This window comes from Nipponia nippon, unplaced genomic scaffold (assembly GCF_047370975.1).
Source record: "Nipponia nippon isolate SJK-2023a ecotype South Korea unplaced genomic scaffold, ASM4737097v1 scaffold_31, whole genome shotgun sequence".
Taxonomy (NCBI): Eukaryota; Metazoa; Chordata; class Aves; order Pelecaniformes; family Threskiornithidae; genus Nipponia; species Nipponia nippon.
The window spans coordinates 2,896,926-2,915,571 of record NW_028262349.1 but is presented as its reverse complement, the minus strand read 5'-3'; the positions used below and the strand labels follow the sequence as shown (position 1 = coordinate 2,915,571).

Below are 18,646 nucleotides of genomic sequence, written 5' to 3'. Positions count from 1 at the left end.
CTCTGTTGCCTTTTTTCCAGCCTCATCTCCTACCTGTCCAGACCCTGGAGCTTCTTCTAGAGATGGTCTTCTAGAGATGGCTGTCACCATGCTCAGGTACCATGTTTGAAAACAGGGACATGTTTGAAAACCTCTACCAGTCACCATCAATATATCTGATGCTAAGATATTTGTTGTCTGTTTCCCCAATTTGACTTCCAGCCAAAACTTGTGCTAATTTGGGATAAATTAGCCTTAATATTCCCAGTTCCCCCCAGCCCAAGTAAATGCTTGCCTGCTTGGTTGTGGTGCTCTTGCATTAGTCATCTTGTAGCTCAATGAGCACTGGCAAAGATGCAAAGCAAGGAATGAGCTAAAATTTCCAAAGCATTGCTTGGAATAAAATGCAACTTGTTAGAAAATGTCAACATGGCTGTTTTGACAGACTTCTTTCTTCTACGCAGAAGACTTGTCAAAACCAGCCCTCTCCCTACATCTTGTTTTCTGCTTTTCTGAATAGAAGAAGGGCTTCATCACAACGGCTCCTGACCCAACTTTCTCCTTGTCCTGCTAAGTTACTACCAGAGGTTGTCTTGGGCCTCTTGAAATCAAACATTTTTCCTTCCAAGAGCCAAAAATTCAGCTTTGATGAAAACTTTGGCTCATGGGGAGGACCCTCCTTTGTATGCTGGAGGGGATAGAAGCCAAGCGGAGCCCCTGGGGTCCCCCCAGACCAAAGGAGCGGAGCTGCTCATGCAGGGTGGGGATCTCCAGCTGCTTCCCAGCCTGCAGCTTTCATCTCCTGGCTATTCCCTCCCCTGCCACCCGCCCCCTTCCATGCCAGCCTCCTGCTTTTAATTACGTTGTAGAAAAGTCTCACAACTCAGCAATTCAAGGTGGCATTTGAGAGAAATGATTCCCTTTAGCATAGCTGACAGCTAATTTGTGTAAAGTTTAATTACGGCTAGCATTAATTAACTGGCAGTGTGTTGCGATACTAAAGCACGACCATCTGTTCTTTAAACCGCCTCCCCCAAATTTCAGCCCTAATAATTTCAGTGCCGAGGAGGTTGCTCCGGTCGACCCAGTGTAACCACAGCCGTTGTGGGAGGGTGTCACCCTCCGTTGGTGATGGAGCACCAAGGGCTGCGGGTTGAATCATGGCTTCGAGTGCTGCCACCATGTAGGAATCAGCTTTGGAGAAACGTGGCTTTGGAGTCCACGTGCTTCCCTGCAACGTTGCCTCCCATATTACGTATTTAAGTGGAGGGTCAGCTCTTACCTCCCTGCAGTGTTGCTGCAGAGGGGGTTCTGTCATTTGGGCTGGCCCAGCAGCATGTGCCAGTGCCCCGCACACTGCATCACTGTGTGGGAGCATTTTGCTTTTACTGTGTAGGGGAATGGGTGGCCACGTGAGATACGAGGGTTGGGAGAAAGGCTCCGAAGCAGCCGTTTGCTGCCTTGCTGTAGGACAGGTCTGTGCCAGCACTGCTGAAGGTGCACCAACATCCTCGCTTCTCTAAAAGCAAAGCTGGTAATGTCTCCAGCCTCAAAGGAGGACTCGAGTACATGCAAGTGCCCAGGTTCCCTGGTTGTGTCCGATAAGGTGGGTTTGCAGTTGTTCCTGGCTTCAGTCTGTCCATCCCCTGCGCAGAGACATGAATGGCCTTAGCACGTAACCAGCAAAAAACGAGCACTGGGAGCTTGTTTTGGCATCTTCTGCCAGAGGCTGCTGTCTGGAGGCATATTTAGTGGCAGGAGGCGAGTAGCATTGAGCACTGGGTGCACACAGGTCGCAGTGGGCTAGAGGAAATCAGCCCAGCTCATCCTTCAAACGGCTTGGAACCCTCCCGGGCGAAAAGGTGATGGGGCAAAACTATACAACCAAATGCCCCGGAGCTCTGCCCTTGGTAAATCCTGTCTAACCTCAGTGCCGCTGCTTTGATCTCATCATGTAAATCCTCCAGATGAAAACAAATACATATCCAGTGAGAGATGAGCTCGTCCTCCAGGCTCTTGGCCAAGCCTTCGGCTTGAGGGCTTTGAACAGGGCTTGGCAGCTGCTGGTGGGAGGAATTCCTTTGGTCAAACTGCAGCTCCCAGCTTGTCTCAGCTGCTGGTTTCAGGGTTGAATGGAGCCTTTCCTCCCAGTCTCCCAAATTTGGAGGTCCCTCAACACTGTGACTTGGGTCCAGCCTTCTCTGTCTCAAGGAGCTGAGTTCTGCCTTTGTGCTGGCTCGTGGATTGAATGGGGCTTGCTTGGTGCTGGCGATGGAGCCTTCTGGTGGCCCCTCACAGGGAGATTCAAAGCTGGTGAGCAGGTTTCGGCAGGGAGCTGATGGGCTGGAGGAGGCCTGTGTGCTGCAGGGAGGGAGGATGGCCTGGGATACAGCAGGAGCCTGGGATCTGGGCTCTCATCCCCACTCTGATGCGGGCTGCCTGTCTGAGCCTGCTTGAATGAAACCCATGGGGGATGCTGGGACGGAGGCTCCGCTGCCAACCCAAGTGAAATCCCAGCTTCTTCATCTCCGCTACTTCCACCAAATTCCTTGGGCACAGTTTGTTTTCGATGACAGGAGACATGCGGTGTGTAACACACTGACAGACGTGGACAGACGTGGTTGCCACCCACGCTGTAACCAAACGCGAGGAGGGATGAGCTAACCCTAGGGATGGGAAAGGGTAAAACCTTGACTTTGCTGACAGTGGGAATCTTCCCTGGATTCCCAGGTGGGAGCGAGGGTGAAATCCCACCTCCTAGAAGCTGTCTACAGCTCTACTTCCACCCTCTTGTAATAAGAGCTTAAATCATGGATGCACGCAGTCACATTAGCCTAGGATGGGGAGTTACAGTGCCTGGCTGCCTGCGAGCTCCCTGCCTGCTCTGGATGCAGAGTAAAATATTAGCTTAACCTCCCACAACAGTTGTTACACGAATGCATTTGACCATACAAGTGCACTGGTGATTCCTGTGGCTCAGCTGATGAGAAACAACTCGGAGCTCTGCTTTTTGTACTGCTTTCCCCCAAAAAGTCCCTGTTTTACCAGGCCTGCTGCAATCCAGACCTCACTAGCGTGCAGCCATGCTAGCCAGCCTGTTCTGCATTGATGCCTGCTGCCAGCGTCCCATGGGCACTCCTTGCTTGCGCGCCTGGGATAAGCTCCCCTTGAACAATACGATTGCACAGACTCGTTAGGCTGACGTGCCTGGATACGGAGCGGCGCTGGGGAGGCTGCAGCAAGTACAGCGCAGGGTGATTCCCCAGGGTGAAGGGGATGGTGCAGCCCTGGCTTTGCTCCTAAGGACTCCCCTGCTAGGAGGGGTCAGAACCAGGTTGCAGCAGGAAAAGTCTCTCTCCCTGCGCAGCGACGGGGATTGTGGGCAGACCTCTGGCAAGCAAGAGTGTTAATTAAACAAATGTTTGCTAGTGTATAAGGTGTCTTTATGTAAAAAGGCTGTGGTTCTACATGGAGTGCCTTTTGTTATTGCTGTAATAAGCTGTAGGTGGAGAGGAGGAGGCAGAGCTCTGGGTGAGGACTGTGGCCTGGTGGGACCCAGGAGAGGATGGGGGTTTGGTAGCTTTGTAGGGTCCCACATCAAGGGGAAAATCGGCATGGCTGGCTGAGGCACCCAAAGCTCAAACGCTCTGGAGCCATCCGTCCTGACCATGCCACCATCCCTGAAGCCTGGGGCTGCCTGTGCATCCGCTCACCTCCCAGTGAAATGGGGAAGGAGGGAAGGGATAAATCCAGCCCTGGAGGAGTGTGGGCAGGGATTCTCACCTTGGCTGTTTGTGGTTAGTTTAATGAAGCGGTTCGTGTGATATTGTTGCCCTCTATTGGACCCAGCCTGAACGGCTCGGTCGGTGCTGATGTCCCCACATTAGGTGGGGAAGAGTCTGGGGGTTTTCCCCAGCTTTGAGATGGGAGAGATGTTTCCCCAGTTAATCGCATCGGAGCTCCTTGGCGAGGGAGTTCTTGCCTGGAGCTATCGTGAGCAAAGAGCCAGAGCTAATGCCAGACGGAGGTAATGAGCCTTGCTGTGGACTTCACTGGAATTTGGATCAGACCATTTGCAGTCTCTGGGGATAAGTCGGTTCTGCATCATCTTAGTGATGGGCTGGAAATGTGCCCAAGTTATTTGCAAAGAGACTTGCAACTCAAAGGGACTCGTCTTAACTCCCCCCTGCTGCTGTCGCTGCCCTTTGTTAGAGCGAGAGGTGTTTTGGGTGGCAATGCCTAATGTAAGATGCTCCATTGAGCATCCTAGTCTGCTGGCGGGGAACTGCAGAAAAGCCAGGAGTCCTGGCCGTGTTTCCCAGGCTGTACGGATCCACCAGGAGCACTGCAGGGGCCCAGAGCTGGCCGGGAGATGTGCAGGCACCGCTTTCACTTCTTCACTGACCCGCTTTGGGCCGGGCACTCGCTCCCCACCACAGATGCTGGGAGTGAGCGCAGGGTGGGTCTGGCTCGTGCCTGGGAATGGTGGGGTTGTTTTTTGGGGGGGACTTAGGCTGGATGTCACCTGCAGGCTGTGGCATTGGTGGAGGCGTTCAGCAGAGCAGGTTCTCCTCTGCTTGTGCCAAGGCTCCCGGGTGCTGCAGTGTCCCTGGGCTGGCCGAGGCTCGGACATGGGTGTTTTTCTCAAGCCCATGGCAGCCCATTTCGGTGAGGTGCCTGCGGGCTGCCCTGCAGGAACACCAGCCCAATGGAGATAAAAGCCTTTTTAGCAGATTGAGTCGATATTGTTTTTGAACTCTTTCCCAGTGCAGGGAAGCGGTGGCTCACTTGTCAATGACAGGGCCCCACACATTGAGTGCGGCAGGGCTAAACGGCTGCCAGGTGGGACGCGCAAGGTGCAGGCAGGACCAAGCTGGTACCTAAAGCGGTCCCCTTCTCCCCGTCTCTGCCTGGCTGCTCCCGCACTGCCACACTAGCGGGATGCTGAGGGGTTACAGCACAGCTTGGCAGCACTGCTCTGGAAGAGAAATGTCCCATGGAGCTGGGGAAGCTGTGCTACCCTGAAAGCAAAGGCACCAGAATAAACAGTGTCTCCCTGAATGCTAAATATACGGAACTAGAAATGGCTTGCTTTTCTTCCTTTCTTTTAACTGAGAACAAGTAGGGAGAGTTGGAATAGCTGGGAGTGTTATAAATGATGACATGCCTCTGAACTAGCAGCTGGGTGAATGTCTCATCCCACGCTGTCTGTGTTCATGCTCCCCTGTCATCTGCTTGCGAGGGCTAATAGAGATAAAACAATCCGAGGATGGATTTCCAGCCGGAGTGGTTCTGCCAGGTGTCTCCTCATGCTGCAGCAAGGAATTTAAAAATAAGAAAAGAGAGGCCACAGTGCCAAAATCTGTCTGGTGAAGTCGGAGTTATGCCTGGGGTAAATCTGAGGCCTTGGGAAGGAGGAAATGGTTGGCTTGACCTCGTGTGGCAAAGGCACACACTGTCATCAAAGCCTCACAAATCCTGCCCCAAAGAGGCATGGAAAATGTATGGCTTGTGTCGGGGGGTGAGCTCGGGCACTGATGGATGGCTTTGCAGTGCTGTGGTCCTGCCTGGTTGGAACGACCATCCGTGGCACAGAAACACTGTTTGCTTTGTGTCTTGCAAAGGCCTTTTTAAAGACTTGAATAAATATTTGCATGCTGATCCTCCTTGAGCACCAGGCACCTGCTCTAATTAGATGTAATTTGTTTCATGGAGATTTCATTGTTTCTCTTACTCCTGTAGTGGGAATCTTGACTGTGGGTGCAGACACCGGACCCCACCAAGTCTGTCTGGTTCAGCCTTTCCACTACTGGCTCAACCCCAAGTGCTCGCAGGACATTGCCCTAAATAATCCTTCGGGCCACACCGGGAAGGACTTTGGGGAGGTTCAGTAAAACAGTGTGGCTCTAAACCTCTGACTGGAGGTGTCAAGGCTGAATGAACAGCTTGGTTTTGTTACCTTCCACAGCTACAGAAATACTGGGGCAGTGAGAAGGGCAGATCTGCTTCCGTCAGTCTCTAGGTCCTGCGTCCTGGCATCCTGCTCATCACCAGGCAGTGAATTTGCCAGGGGAAACGTACTGATTTGATTGGGACCTGAGGATGCTCAGCCCCTGGCAGGGCTGCTGGATGACACTGGTTGCACCGTCACCATGGGGGAAGGCAGTTAGTTCAAGCAGTGTAAAGATGCTAGGAGGTAAACGGATCAGGAAAACAGGGCAAAGCAAGATGTAGCTCAGGGCTGGCTTCTGCACAGGGAAAGCCAAAGCAGAGGTGAGCAGCGAGGCTTTGGTGGAGCAGGGGTGCTGCTCTGGGCTTGCTGGAGTGGCAAGGGACTGCCTAGCTGTCACAGCAGCATTGGGCAGTGCTATTTAGACCAGAGCTTTCCTGGAAAGGTCAGGTTAAGATGAAGGTTTTTATATATATTTCATTGACCAAAGCAAATGCATCTCATACACTAATTAAATGTATGTCATTCAGCCAGTGCTATTGCTAAGGTTATTTTTCTTGCTCCAGGAATGAACATGGCCAATTAAATCAACAGTATCTCTTTTCTTGCATTCATTTTCTCTCTCCATCGCATGCTTGAAGGAGAGCAAAACCAAGCTAACAGTGGAAAGGGTTTTCAAATTTGATGGGTAAAATGCTTGGAGTCTCTCCCTTTGGACTGCAGGGCTCTTGGCACCAGAGACAGATGCTGCTCTGCGTGCACTTTCTTCCCCCTTTCTCCTCTGAATCAAAATCTCCATCTTAAGCCTTGTGTTAGCCTGCTTCCAGTCTCCCTGTTTGATTTCTACCTACTGACCTGCAATTTAGCTCCGTGCTGGCCTGTGGTGCGTCTCCTTACAGTGATGCACAGGAGCTGCACACCCTGTCCTGTAACGTTGATGGGCTGAGAGCATCTGGCCCCTGTAATCATGGGTGCTGTCACTTGTTCTGATGGAGCCAGGGCTTCCCAGAGCCCCAAATGTCAAGTTTAACAAGGTTGAGCCCTTAGGGATAATTTTTGCTGTCCATCTGCAGAGGGTGGATGATTTTCCTTAGAAGGTCTTAAAGTGTCAGAGGGGAGAATTGGAAAGATGATGAGGTTTCATTGCGTGAAGAGGTGTAGAAAAGATGCTGTTCCTGTTAGACCAGCTCTGTGCTGCCCGGGGTAGTCTGGACTGATGCACCCCTCCTCTGCTTATCTGGGGAAATGTTGTGCTGATGAATGAGGCCGGAGCTACTTATCAAGTCAATCAGAGCTCCAGTTAATTAGGGCAGTTGGGGCCAGGTCAGTTTTTCCCTTCTTTCCCCCAGCCTTGTGGCAGAGGGGCATAAAGGTCAGGAGGAAAAAATTGGCTCAGATCTCAATCCTTAGACTACTACAGTAGCTTACTCTTAGTCAATAAGCAGGAGTAATAAGGAGATGCTTTGTGGAATGGGTAAATAGGAGTCTCAGATGTGCCCCCATTCTCCAAGCACCTCTGTTCCCTTCCTATAAAGTGGTGATTTCTTATCCACATCCCCCTGCTTTCTCTCTCAGGAGACTTTTGGGTTTCATTCGCACAGAAATAAGCTGCATCAGACACATTTTCCTAAGTTCCTGGTCCTTTTCTTCCTTCCTTGTATTGGGCAAACTCAGTGCTGGCAGTGGGGCTAGCTGCCCTCTCTGGGCATGGGAGGGCAGGGCAGCTCTCCTGCAGGCAGGGCATGGGCAGTGAAAGCACAGAACAGCCTTCCAAGAGGTAACGTTGCTGCTTCTCCTCTGCAGAGCCTTTGCAAGGCCTGCTTCATTCTCCCCGGCTGTTTCTCTGTTCCTTCCTCCAGAGTCTCAGCCTTCTCTACAGAGCCATTCACACCCACTGATTCCTGGGAGAGAAAAAGACACTTGTCTGAGTCAGCAGAAGACAACATCTTAATATTTTTTCTTTAGGATCACTGTCACGTACTGGTCTTGGCTCTTCAGGCAGGAGATGCCTTTATGGTGGATGCTTCCCAACACCTATGGTGCTAGGCGAGCGATACATCTGTTCTCCCCTTCCCAGTGCTACTGTGGCTAGTGGGATCTGACACTGGGGAGACTTTTTACCCTGTTGATATAGCATTCCTTAAATTTCTGGAGTAGCATCTCTGATTTCAAGAGAGGAGAGATTTGTGGAGAAAGAATGTTTTTTGGGTCAGGGAAGGAGTCTCGTACCTGATCACGCCTCATCTCTTTAAGGGAGGAGTGGAATCAATCTTTGTGATTAAGCAAGAGAGCAGGTAGCTTGAAGCTCTGAGACTTTGCAGTCTGCTCAGGTCTTGGTGCAGATGCAATGGGAAGAGCTGGGTCTTTATTCTCCAACTATGTTTGAAAGGGAAAAGTACTAAAGAGCAGAATTGTTCTAGTGCAAAAGCAGACACGGAGCAAAGGTGTGATCTCTTCTGATAACAAGAAAGGAATAGGAGCAACACAGCGGAGCTGTATCTTGCTACCTCGGCATGGGACCGTCATGTATTTCCATCAGAGTAAGGTGTTGGAGTTCCTGGTGGGGGCTTGACCACTGACTGTTCAGGCCCAGCATTGCCAGCTGTAAGCATCTGTGCCGCAGCATTTGTGTGCGCAATCAAAGGCTGTGCGTGAGCTCAGAGCTGCTATAGTAGAAGCGGATTTGGTGAGTCAAGCTACTTTTTTTCAAAGCACTGATCCCATTTCCTTGTATTCTTAAGTAGCTTCAATCCATCTTACTGCATTACAGAAACTGTGTTGATTGTTCTGCTGTAGTAACTAATAACCAGCCGTACTCTGCAGATTACCCCAGAGAGCTGGATTCCTGGCTTAGCTGTACCAGGCTTCCCGTGTGCGAAGACACCTCGGGGTAACCCGATTTGTTAAGGCACACACGAAGCTTTCCATGAGCAGGAGAGAAAGGAGAGCGTCATGGGGTGTGGACAAGAGGCAGAAAGGGATAAGGAGATGGGTTGGTGGGAGGGAAAACTGGGCATCAGAACCTGGGGTAGGAAAACCTGACCTGGAAAAGGAGGCTGAGAAATAGGCTGGATGAAGGAAGAACAGTTAGGTCCTAGGAGCTATAAAGGGCCCACTGTATGTCCCCATGTGCTCAAGATGTCTTGGGAAGAACAGGGAGTTGGGTAGTGAAGCTGCTTGTGCCTAAAGCACCTGAAGCCTGCTGCTCCTGCACGAGCCCTGAGAGTGAGATGGGGCAGAGCTGGCAGAGCCGGCCCCCATCCCTGCTGCGAGGGGGACGGGCGGCCTGCACCCCAGGCTCGAAGTGCCAGTGGGCACGGGGGTCTGTAAGGAAGGTCTTTTTGGTGAAAAGGAGGCATGGCCTGAGTAATGCTTATGTCACAAGAAAAAACTCCTGCGATACGATGGCATGGGAGGTAGGCGGTATGGCCCAAGGAAGGAAGGCTTCAATGCATGTTGCAGCCTTTGGGTAGCAGAGACTCCTGGCCCTGTGGGCAGGCACATTTTGTCCTTCATCTCCATCCCAGATGGATTTTGGAGATCAAAGGTAAGGCTCCCTGATGCTGTAATGCTATTGATGTCAATCGGGTTGTGCCGCAGGGAAGTTGGTGCTCTCTTTTTAATTACAGTAGGTATTAAACTTGAGTCTTCAAGGTTGAAATTCCTACCTTTGGCCTGTGCGGGATCTATAGATCACTCAAATCTCACTTAAACCCTCAAAGTAGTTCTTTAAATGTTGTTGTCAAGTCTTAGTGCTGGCTCTCTGCATGGGGAAATGTCTCCACTGGACGGCTGCCCGTAGGCTGCACATGGGGTAATCAGCCACCCTAATTGCTCCCAGTGATCTATAACATTGACGTTCTAGTGGTGAAGTCAATAGTTCCCAGTGCTGGGTCATCAGCTGCTTCTCTCTGGGTCACAGTCTGGTGACTCTCCCAGCAATATACTGAACCATGTTTGTGCAGAAAAAGCCTGCAATAAAATGTGCAAGAAACTGCAAAGAACCCCCTGATAAATGAGATCTGTAAGTCATTCTTCGAGGCTGTGCCGGAACCTGGTTATTGCTTAATAGAGTATGTGCAGTGGAGCTCGGTTTATGGGGCAGGAGCTTGCTAAAAGGAGAAGGGCTCCTGGCAGCTCATTTAAGCACAATGTTTGGGGGCTCCCCCAAGGCAGAGTTACCAGTGGAGGTTCCACGTGGGTTGTACTGGTGCTTCCAGCCAGCGCTGGTGCTCTGATCAAAAATGTACATGTTGGATCATCCTTGGCTCTTCCCTCATTAGGGCTTTGGCTGTTCCTCCAAGCTGTTCCTGGCTGGACCCATGAGACCGCGTTTGCCTTCCCCCTCATTCCCAGTTAATATTTTCTGCACAATGTTTGTCTGAAATATTTCTAGTTATCCTTTTTCTGGCGTGAGTTTGAAACTCTGCACATACGGTTTCCTTTCTGCTTGAGCTCTGGGACATAGAGAGATCGGGGCTCCTTTCCCAGTAGTTGCTGTCTTCTCATCTCTTGCCTCCTCTGTGCGGTTTGGTGACAATTACATTCACTGCCATTACAGCATCTCTGCAGAAGGCATGAATCCTCCTGTAAGATTTGCCCACACCACCTCCCCACATGGCCTTTTCCAGACCTCATCTACCTGCGCTTCTCTCCCGGTTCACAAGCAAACCGCAGCACTGTTGAACTGGGACAGCCGCGTCCCCCAGCTGCCGTAGGAGATACAGCTCCATCACTGTCCGCACAGCCAACAGCTCTGCCCCAGCAGGACCCAGACCCCTCGCTCTCCTTTTCCCTCTCGTGTGTTGCCTGTTGTAGTTTATTTTAAACGCTGGGACAGTGCTACCTCCAGAGAAGTTAATCATCCTCATTCAGGCTACAAGGGCTCAATGTCCCACCCTGGCAATCGGCTAACCTCGCTATGTTCGGAGTGCCATTAATGCTGGCGGAGGGCAGTGGATCTGACAGCTGTAGGGCTGGAGGTCAGGTTTACTGTGGCACACGTTTCAGATTTTTCAGTCCGATAAGCTTTGATAACATTAAATGAAGTGAAGGCCTTCTCCTACCCAGATTTTGTTCCTTTTTTGCTCTCCTTTTTAAATTAAGGCAATGCAGTGTTGCGTTGTAAGAAGGATCTATTTTTCTACTGACCCATTTCAGTAAAAATTCAGCCCATCTAGACCGTGTGCTGCTTTTGAAGATGGAAAGAAATTCATAGATATTAAGGGCACTATGATCAGCTCATCTCACCTCATGGAAAATACAGCCTGGACAATTCCCCCTGGGACTCTCCTCTTGAGCCCAGCACTCTGCAGCTGGATGACACCGTGGCTTTTTGTGTGATTACCCGGAACCATTTCAAGGTCTGGCTCAGGGGTCTTGTTCAATCACTTCTTCATCTGCAGGATGCAAGACACTTGCTGTGGGAGACGGCAGCCTGGTTGTGACCCATCGTGCCACCAGCACGCTGAAAATACTGGCTCTTCAACCTGCTCCCTGCATGTTTGCAGCGTCTGTGCTTTTTCAGACCTTGGTTGAGGGAGAATGAGGGCAGTGAGAGTGTGCTGAGACAGCAGCCGGGAGTGCTACCGGCACCTTTCCTTTTATTCCTTCCCTTTGAGGACCTGGGGTTGCCTATCTCAGTGGGGGCTATGGACCCAGGGGAGCTTTCAGGTCAGCTCCAGATGATCAGTAGTGGATGAAGGAGAAGACATTTGTGCAGCTTAGCTAAGCCAGTCCTGTCTCCTTCCAAGTTGCTGACAGAGTTACCTCCAGCAGGCAATTAAAGGCACCTAAATTAACTTCCTGCCACTAATCACCATCCGAAGGACCTGTCCCGTTCCTCGGATGGAGACATCTGCCTTTGCCTTCTCGGGCACCCTGAGGGGCCTTGTTCTGCAAAGGAAGTGATTTATGGCTCCCAGGAGGCTGCACACCCTGCAGAGGAAGGTAGTTTTCTTGTGAACTGACTTAAAAATCATTTTTCCCCATTTGTTCCACAAATGAAATGAAACGGCTCGTTCTGAGGACTTGCAGAAAGACTTGTTTCCATCAAGTCCTTGGAAACGCTGTCATGTTTCATTCCAGGAGAAATTGGTTTGAAACTTCTCCACTGCCAAAAAAAATTCTGAAACTGCAATTTCCTCTCTTCCTCCCACCTGAAGCTGTCTGGGCTTTCCTGGGCCAGGAGTGACTGATTCAGGTCCACCTTGTTGATGGCCATCACATATATTCATGTATCTTTTCCTAGCCCTTTCTAAGATATGGGTATCTTAAGGATACCCGAGTAATCTAGGTGCTGTTATTTTCAAAAGTCACCAAGGCTTGCTGTGCTGCAGAGATCATGCTTCTCAGCTCTGCAGCATGATGTTTTCAGAGAACGTTTTCTAAACTCCTGGCCTTTTGAGTCTTAACGTAACCACTCAAAAGGAAAATACTCCAAGGCACTAGTCTTATTTGCTGGCAATAGTTGTGTCATCTTGTTGCGTGGTCCTAATAGAGTCATCTGATGACAGCCCACTTGGACACTGCCCATAAGAAATAGGATGTTCTATGTTTAACGGAGAGCCTTTGATTTGGGAGTTTAGCCTTTGTGCAGCTGTGCAGGTTTGATGTCTTAGTCGCAGTATGTTAGAGCTGTTCACTTCCTTAATTTTTGGCATTTACTAAAGAGGTTTTATGCCTTTCTTTTATATGAGATTAAATGCTAATAGTGGTTTTGTGAGTGTTTCTAGCTCTGTATCCACATATGCAGTTTGGGACTTGGCTGCCTGCCCCATCCACAGTGGGTGTTAAAGCCACCCGTACCAGCCTGGGGAGCCAGCGCTGATTTCCACTCGTGCTCTCGCTGTAAGCAGGGTTGGAAATGTATTCAGAGGCTGCCCAAATAATATGACTATACCTGATGTAGCTAGAGAAGAGGTGAAGATCTGTTTGCATCATGTTAGTACATAAATCCAGCTCCCCTTAAGGTACTTAAGCACATTTGGATAATGACCTGGAACAACCTAGGTAGCAGAAAGTTACATGTACCTGTCACGTCAGCCTCTGTGAGCGTGCAAGATTGCCAGCCAGTAGGCAAAAGCAGCCAATTACGCCATGCTCAGAAGCATTTCATTCTTTTTTTCCATCTACCCAGCTCCACAAAGTGAATCCTGCTGTAAAGACCTCTGCCTCCCGCTGGCATCACCTCCTGTCTGAGGAGACAGTGTTTAAAGTGCCCTCAATATTTGCAGCACAGTTTTTCTGCCAGTGTAGTTAAAGGCCATGCTGTCCTGTGCAGTGGACTGTACTGAGCCACCCAGTGCGTGGGGACGGTGTGTGTCGGTGCACTGGGTGATGAGGAGGTGCTGGGGGCTTGGGGGCTCTGTTTTCACTGCTGATGGGGGGTGTGCTTCATCTTTATGCTTTAGTACCCCGTATTTTTTCCCCTCTCTATTTGTCAGGCTAGAAAATGGTTCCTGCTGGCTGCAACACATGGGAGAGTTCTCACCTGGGATTTCTGGGTGCTTCCCTTAGGTAACACCGAAAAGCAAGATTCGATGTGTTTGTGTGTGCCTGTGTGTCCATGCACATGTGTGTTGGGAGGGAACTGAGGAGGCATCCTAGCACATGTAAACCAGCTCCCATACCAAATGTTCTTAAATCCCTGTTTCCCTCCTCCTTTTTGCTTCTCCCCTGTTGCTTTGGCTCAAGGAGTTTTTGATATTTCCAGCTGAGATTTCATGCCTTTCTTTCATTGTGGGGACTGGGGAGGGGAGCCAAAACTGCAGTGTTAATTGCATACCAATAAAAGCTAGCCTAGAGCAAGAGCTGAAGGAAAGCACAGGGGAGACTTCCCTTGGTTTAATGATAACTTATCCCTGTCGCAGCTCAAATGGTGCTGTTTTCCAGTGCGTCAAACCCTTCCCCTTCCACTCTGCTTGCATCATCTTTCTCCTCTTCAACATATTCATCTTCATGCCCTTCTCTGAATGCATTTTCTTCGTGGTCCTGTTCCTCCTCATTCAGATCTTCACCAGCCTGCTCTGGCAGGAGGTCACCTTGCCCATAGGTGTTCACCACCTGCTTGCAGAAGGGACATGTCTTCTTCCTGGGCTGGGTTTGGAACCACGTGTCAATGCAGGCACTGTGGTAAGCGTGGGAACAGGACAGGATCTTCATGCAGTCCCCTTCCTTGTACTCTGCCATGCAGATCACGCAGGTCTCGTATTTGTCTCCCTGCTTGTATGTGTGCAGCTTTATCTTGCAAGCCCTCTTGTACCAGCTTAAGCCAGCCATGACTGAGATAGTGGCAATAATGATGTAGAATATGTCCCTGAAATCTTGCTTGATGAAAGTATCCTGTAGCATTTTAGCATTGTCTTGGCAAGGACTCAAATAGCTTTTGGGTGGTAGAAGTCTGACGTAGATCCCTTTCTCACATTGCAAAGTCCTTTGTAAGTGGAGGGAGACTGATTGTCCAGTAAAGAGTGATGGTATCTCAATCAGCTGCTGGATTTCTTTGTCATCAGCCATCATGGTAACCAGTTGCTCTGAATCCACATTGTACACAACAGCGGTTTGGTATCCAGCCTGCTGGGCATGAAGGACCTTCTTGACAAAAGAGCAGTCATACCCCTGTATGAGTGCAATATACGTCTCGGAGGCCTTTCTTGGTGCTGGAGGGTTCTCTATTGCACGGCAAGCATTTGGTGGTATCACCCTCATCAAATACCCTGTCAGTCCTTCTGCCGGGAGTCGTGGCCCAAAGCACGCAGGCAGGGCTTTATAAGCCACACACTTGGAGCTGTCATTGTAAGCCATGTAACCAAAGACTTCTGCAAGAGCAGTGTTGTAGAAGGCAGCAGCAACCACAAAGTGAAGAAGTCGGAGCCGAAGATTCATGCTGAATGCAGTTGGGTAGCTCTGAATACAGATTTCCAGGCTGGTCCCAAAGGAAAAGTGTAAGACAGTCACAGAGGCGCTATCCCACCCAGGTTTTATCACCATGCCATGACTTGAAGCCACAGCAGGATGGAGATCAAAACCTGTTTCTGCCCCAGAGGTTTCTGCAGGCTTTCTGTAGGTTCAGAGGTTCCCAGGATAGAACTCATTTCTCTTTTGTTGTCTCTAGCTGCTAAGCAACACCCTTACATCATCTCTGCAGATCTGTGACATCACCCAGCGACTGTTTCCCAAGGCTGGGTCATGTAACACTGCCAACCTGCTTAAACTTCTTCTCCCCTTCCTTTTTGGTCTGCTCCATGCACAAACTTCTGGTTTCATCTCCCTCTGGGTACCGATAGGATGCCGATTTCATTTTGCTGATGATGTGCAGGCAGGATAAATGAGCCTCCCCATCAGCTACGTGCCCATTGCAGACTGGAATGCTTCATGCTGGTGGCCAAAGCAATTCCTGGGAAACATGGCAGAGTGGGAATGAGCCATTAGCCTCTGCCCACTGCTGGGGGGTGTGGCAGCTTGGATTGGTCTGGTGAACACTCACTTTTTCCTTAAAATCATGATCTTTGAACCAATACCAAGCCAAATAAATTGCTTAGGATAGAAAGGGTTTCTGACATTTGAAATATGTCAATCAGTAACTCTCAGTCAATGGCAGCTAGGAGAAGTTGAAAGTCTCTGTTTGCCTGTGTGGCCTCAGTCTGCTGTTACCCACGCTCCTGAGAGGGCAGATCCACCTTCGAGGCCCCCGAGTGAGCAGGCAGATTTGCTGAGGGGGCTGATAGACGTGTGGGGTCTTGCTGGGGCTGAGCTTGTTGGACTCTGGTCCCACCACAGTGAGAGTGGGTGGTGGATGAGCTTGGGAGAGCTACCGTCAACTTTTGTATTGGGGCTTTTCACTTTATTTACATTAAAACCTGAGCTGCTGGAAATCAAATGGCTGGAAAAAAAGACTTTAGCTTCTAGCTATAAAAACCCATTTAAAAATTCTGGTTATGGTGAAAAAGCTGAAAAAGAAATGGAAAGCATAAGGCACAAGTGTTGTCCCTCCCTCCCAGAGTGTTTGACAGCAGAAGCTCCCATCTTTCAGGCAATTCCCAACTGATATGGTGACTGCTTGGTGCCTGGAGGAACACCACCCTGATGGGCATGCAGTAGCTCTCCTGTTGTCGGAACAAACTAGGTCTGAATATGCAGTGAACCCAGGTCAGTTTGGAACCACAAATCCCTAAAAACCTGTACCTTTTAACGAACAGCCCTTTTTGTTTAATGATCCACTTGAGAGTAGCCCCATGGTTTCCAGTGCAGTTGTGTTGGACCTGTAGTTAAAAAAAATCACTCGTGTACTAGGCAACTGATTTGTTACTAGCCCCCTTGGGCTCTGCTTGAGACAGATTTCACTGGGAAAAGAGCTGCAGAAAATGTCAGCAGACAGTGTGTGTGTGCCAGAGACTCCCAGCAGCTGTGATTTCAAATCGATTTTATTTTCCCCTCATCTAAAGAGTTTTACACTTGCAGGGAGACATTTTGATGCATTTAAAAACAAAACAAGGAAAAGGTTTGGGGAGCGGGGAGAAGCCAAATGCTTTCTAGCAGAATGAGAGATGAAGAAGAAAATGGAGGTACACTGGGAGACCTTTTTGAGGGTGCATTTTTGGCTTGGTCTTATGCTGCTTGTGATGGCATCCATCATCCTAGTGTTCTTTAAAATCTTTGCCTCTTTACTTCCACTTGGTGCTTCATTTCTGCCTCCAGATCCAAAGCTTTGTGTACTGTCAGTGACCTGCTGCTTGTACAAGGGGTAGGTCTGCCTTTGGGGCTGGACAAGGAGCCGTGTGTCTGTGTGAGCTGTGATGGACGTGGGACCAAGGAACAACACCCTTTGTATTCTGTGTGCTGTTATCTCCTGGCTGCTCCAGCACCACCTCTTGTATCCTCGAATCGGCAAGGCAGGAGTGAGCAGCCATCCTGGTTTGCTCACCAAAAACTTTGGATAAAAGGAGAAATCAGGTGTCTGCAGTCTCCAGCCTGGATCTCAGTAACTCTTAGCAATAACCCAGAGAGATGTGGGCAAAAGGACAAATCCTCTTCAAGAGAGGCTGGAGGGTAAAGAAGAGGGGAATGGAGTACAGAGGAGGCTCTGGGGAGTGAGGAAAGAGGAAAAGCTGAAGTCTGGATGGGCAGGGGAGCAGGATACCCATATCCCACCCACAGGCAGTGTGAGATAGGAAACCCTAGCCCTTAGCCTCCTTTGAAATCCCTGAATGCTTTTGCAGAAGGAAGAGGAGGGCTGAAGAAGGACTTCAGCCAAGATGGTCTTCACTCAAAGAGCCAAAGTGGTGCCCTGTACGCTCTGGTTCTCTCCGTGCTTTCCGTTTGCATCACTGCTGTCTGCCTCCTCCATCAGCAGTGCCCTGGAGGCTTTGGATCCCACTGGCTGAGGTTAAGCAAAGCATCCCCCCGTGGTGCAGGGCTGTGCCGGGCTGTCTCCAGCCCCATGCTGCATTCGTTATAGCCAGCACCATACTCTCCTCCTCATTCTGCCCTGTCCCTGTTATATTCATGTGTTAAATACATTGCAGATGCTTCTGGACGTATTCTTGACCCATTTTCTCTGGAGTCCCTGCAATCTACTTTGTCGGAATAATTGCAATTTATTTAAATGTCAACAAGCCACACATGGGAGACAGCAGTTGTGTGCAAGAGCAGAGCAATTACAGGGAACAGGTCCCCTTTTACTACTTGAACAAAGATCCAAGCTAGAAGAAAGGAAAAGACCATTTACCTCTATTAAGCGATCACTTACCCCACCACTCCCCAGGTCCCTGTGTTCCTTTATGCTGCTGCTTTGGGGCTATCACTTAGTGCAGGAGCTGGGATATAAAACCAGCTTCTCCTTTTGCTTGTGTTCCACAGAAGTCTTTGCTCAATCCAAAGGAATTTAATGCTGATTTAGACCCACATAACTGCTAGCAAAATCTAACCCTGGTCCTGGCCAAACAGCTTAAGCTGTGTAACAGAGATGCGGAGGAGACTGACTTATGTGGACATCATTACAACTCCAACAAAACATGCATTACGGGCTCCAGCATTGATTTAACTGGGGGAATAAGTCTAGATGGCTTTTTCCCCTCTGAGGTTTTTTGCAGCATGAAAAGAGCAGCCTGGCAGTGGGATGATGTGAGTTTGTACACAATCAGACTTCTTGTCCTTTATCTGTATTAGGCTGGCGTCTCGGGTCTCCAGGCAGTGGCATTGCACAGGCATACAACAGCTTCTCCCTGCCCTCAACAGCCAAAGGCCAGGAGCAGAAAAAGACAACGGGGGGTTAAATGTTTTGCTCAAGACCTCTTGGCAGGTATCCCTGGTTCTAGCTTGGTGCCCTTCTTATCAGGGCATGCTGCTCCTTTGGGGTCGTGCTATAGGATTAGTGAGGACCAGGCTCCTGGAGCTGAAATATTAGTGATTTGCTGTGAAGGAAGATCTGGGGCCATCTAGTGACCTTCCAGTGAAAACCTTTATGCTTCCAGTGCTCCCAGTTGCTCTTAAAAGAAAGATATGTGGGACATGCTTACCTCCCTCCTGCTGACTGAGCAAGTCCTCAGCTCCGCAGCAAGCCTGCTGGAAGGCAGACCTGCACCCTTTTGTTAATGATTTTTTTTTTTTTTTGCTAGGAGCTGATTTAGAAACTGGTGCATGTAACAACCTCCTTTCATCCTAGATGAAAGGAAAGGATGACCCATGTCTTTACAGAATAGATAGCTGAAACAGTCG

The 18,646-nt window shown here is 49.7% G+C and overlaps 1 protein-coding gene and 1 long non-coding RNA gene across 2 annotated transcripts in view; one reads left to right on the top strand and one right to left on the bottom strand.

Annotated features, from left to right (window-relative positions):
* LOC148054335 (uncharacterized) overlaps positions 1–18,646 on the top strand; it is a 33,661-nt gene continuing 15,015 nt past the window's right edge. Inside the window, exon 1 of the long non-coding RNA XR_015707355.1 lies at positions 1–96. This is a non-coding gene — a long non-coding RNA (uncharacterized LOC148054335). The remainder of the gene's footprint in view (positions 97–18,646) is intronic.
* On the bottom strand, positions 13,802–14,815 carry LOC104018795 (E3 ubiquitin-protein ligase RNF13-like). The gene has a single exon (XM_009471976.1). The coding sequence runs from the start codon at positions 14,813–14,815 to the stop codon at positions 13,802–13,804; it is 1,014 nt and encodes a 337-aa protein (XP_009470251.1).

What these genes read in the sequence shown, in the direction of transcription:
- LOC104018795 (XM_009471976.1), bottom strand. Translation starts at nt 14,815, where the DNA reads ATGAATCTTCGGCTCCGACTTCTTCACTTTGTGGTTGCTGCTGCCTTC.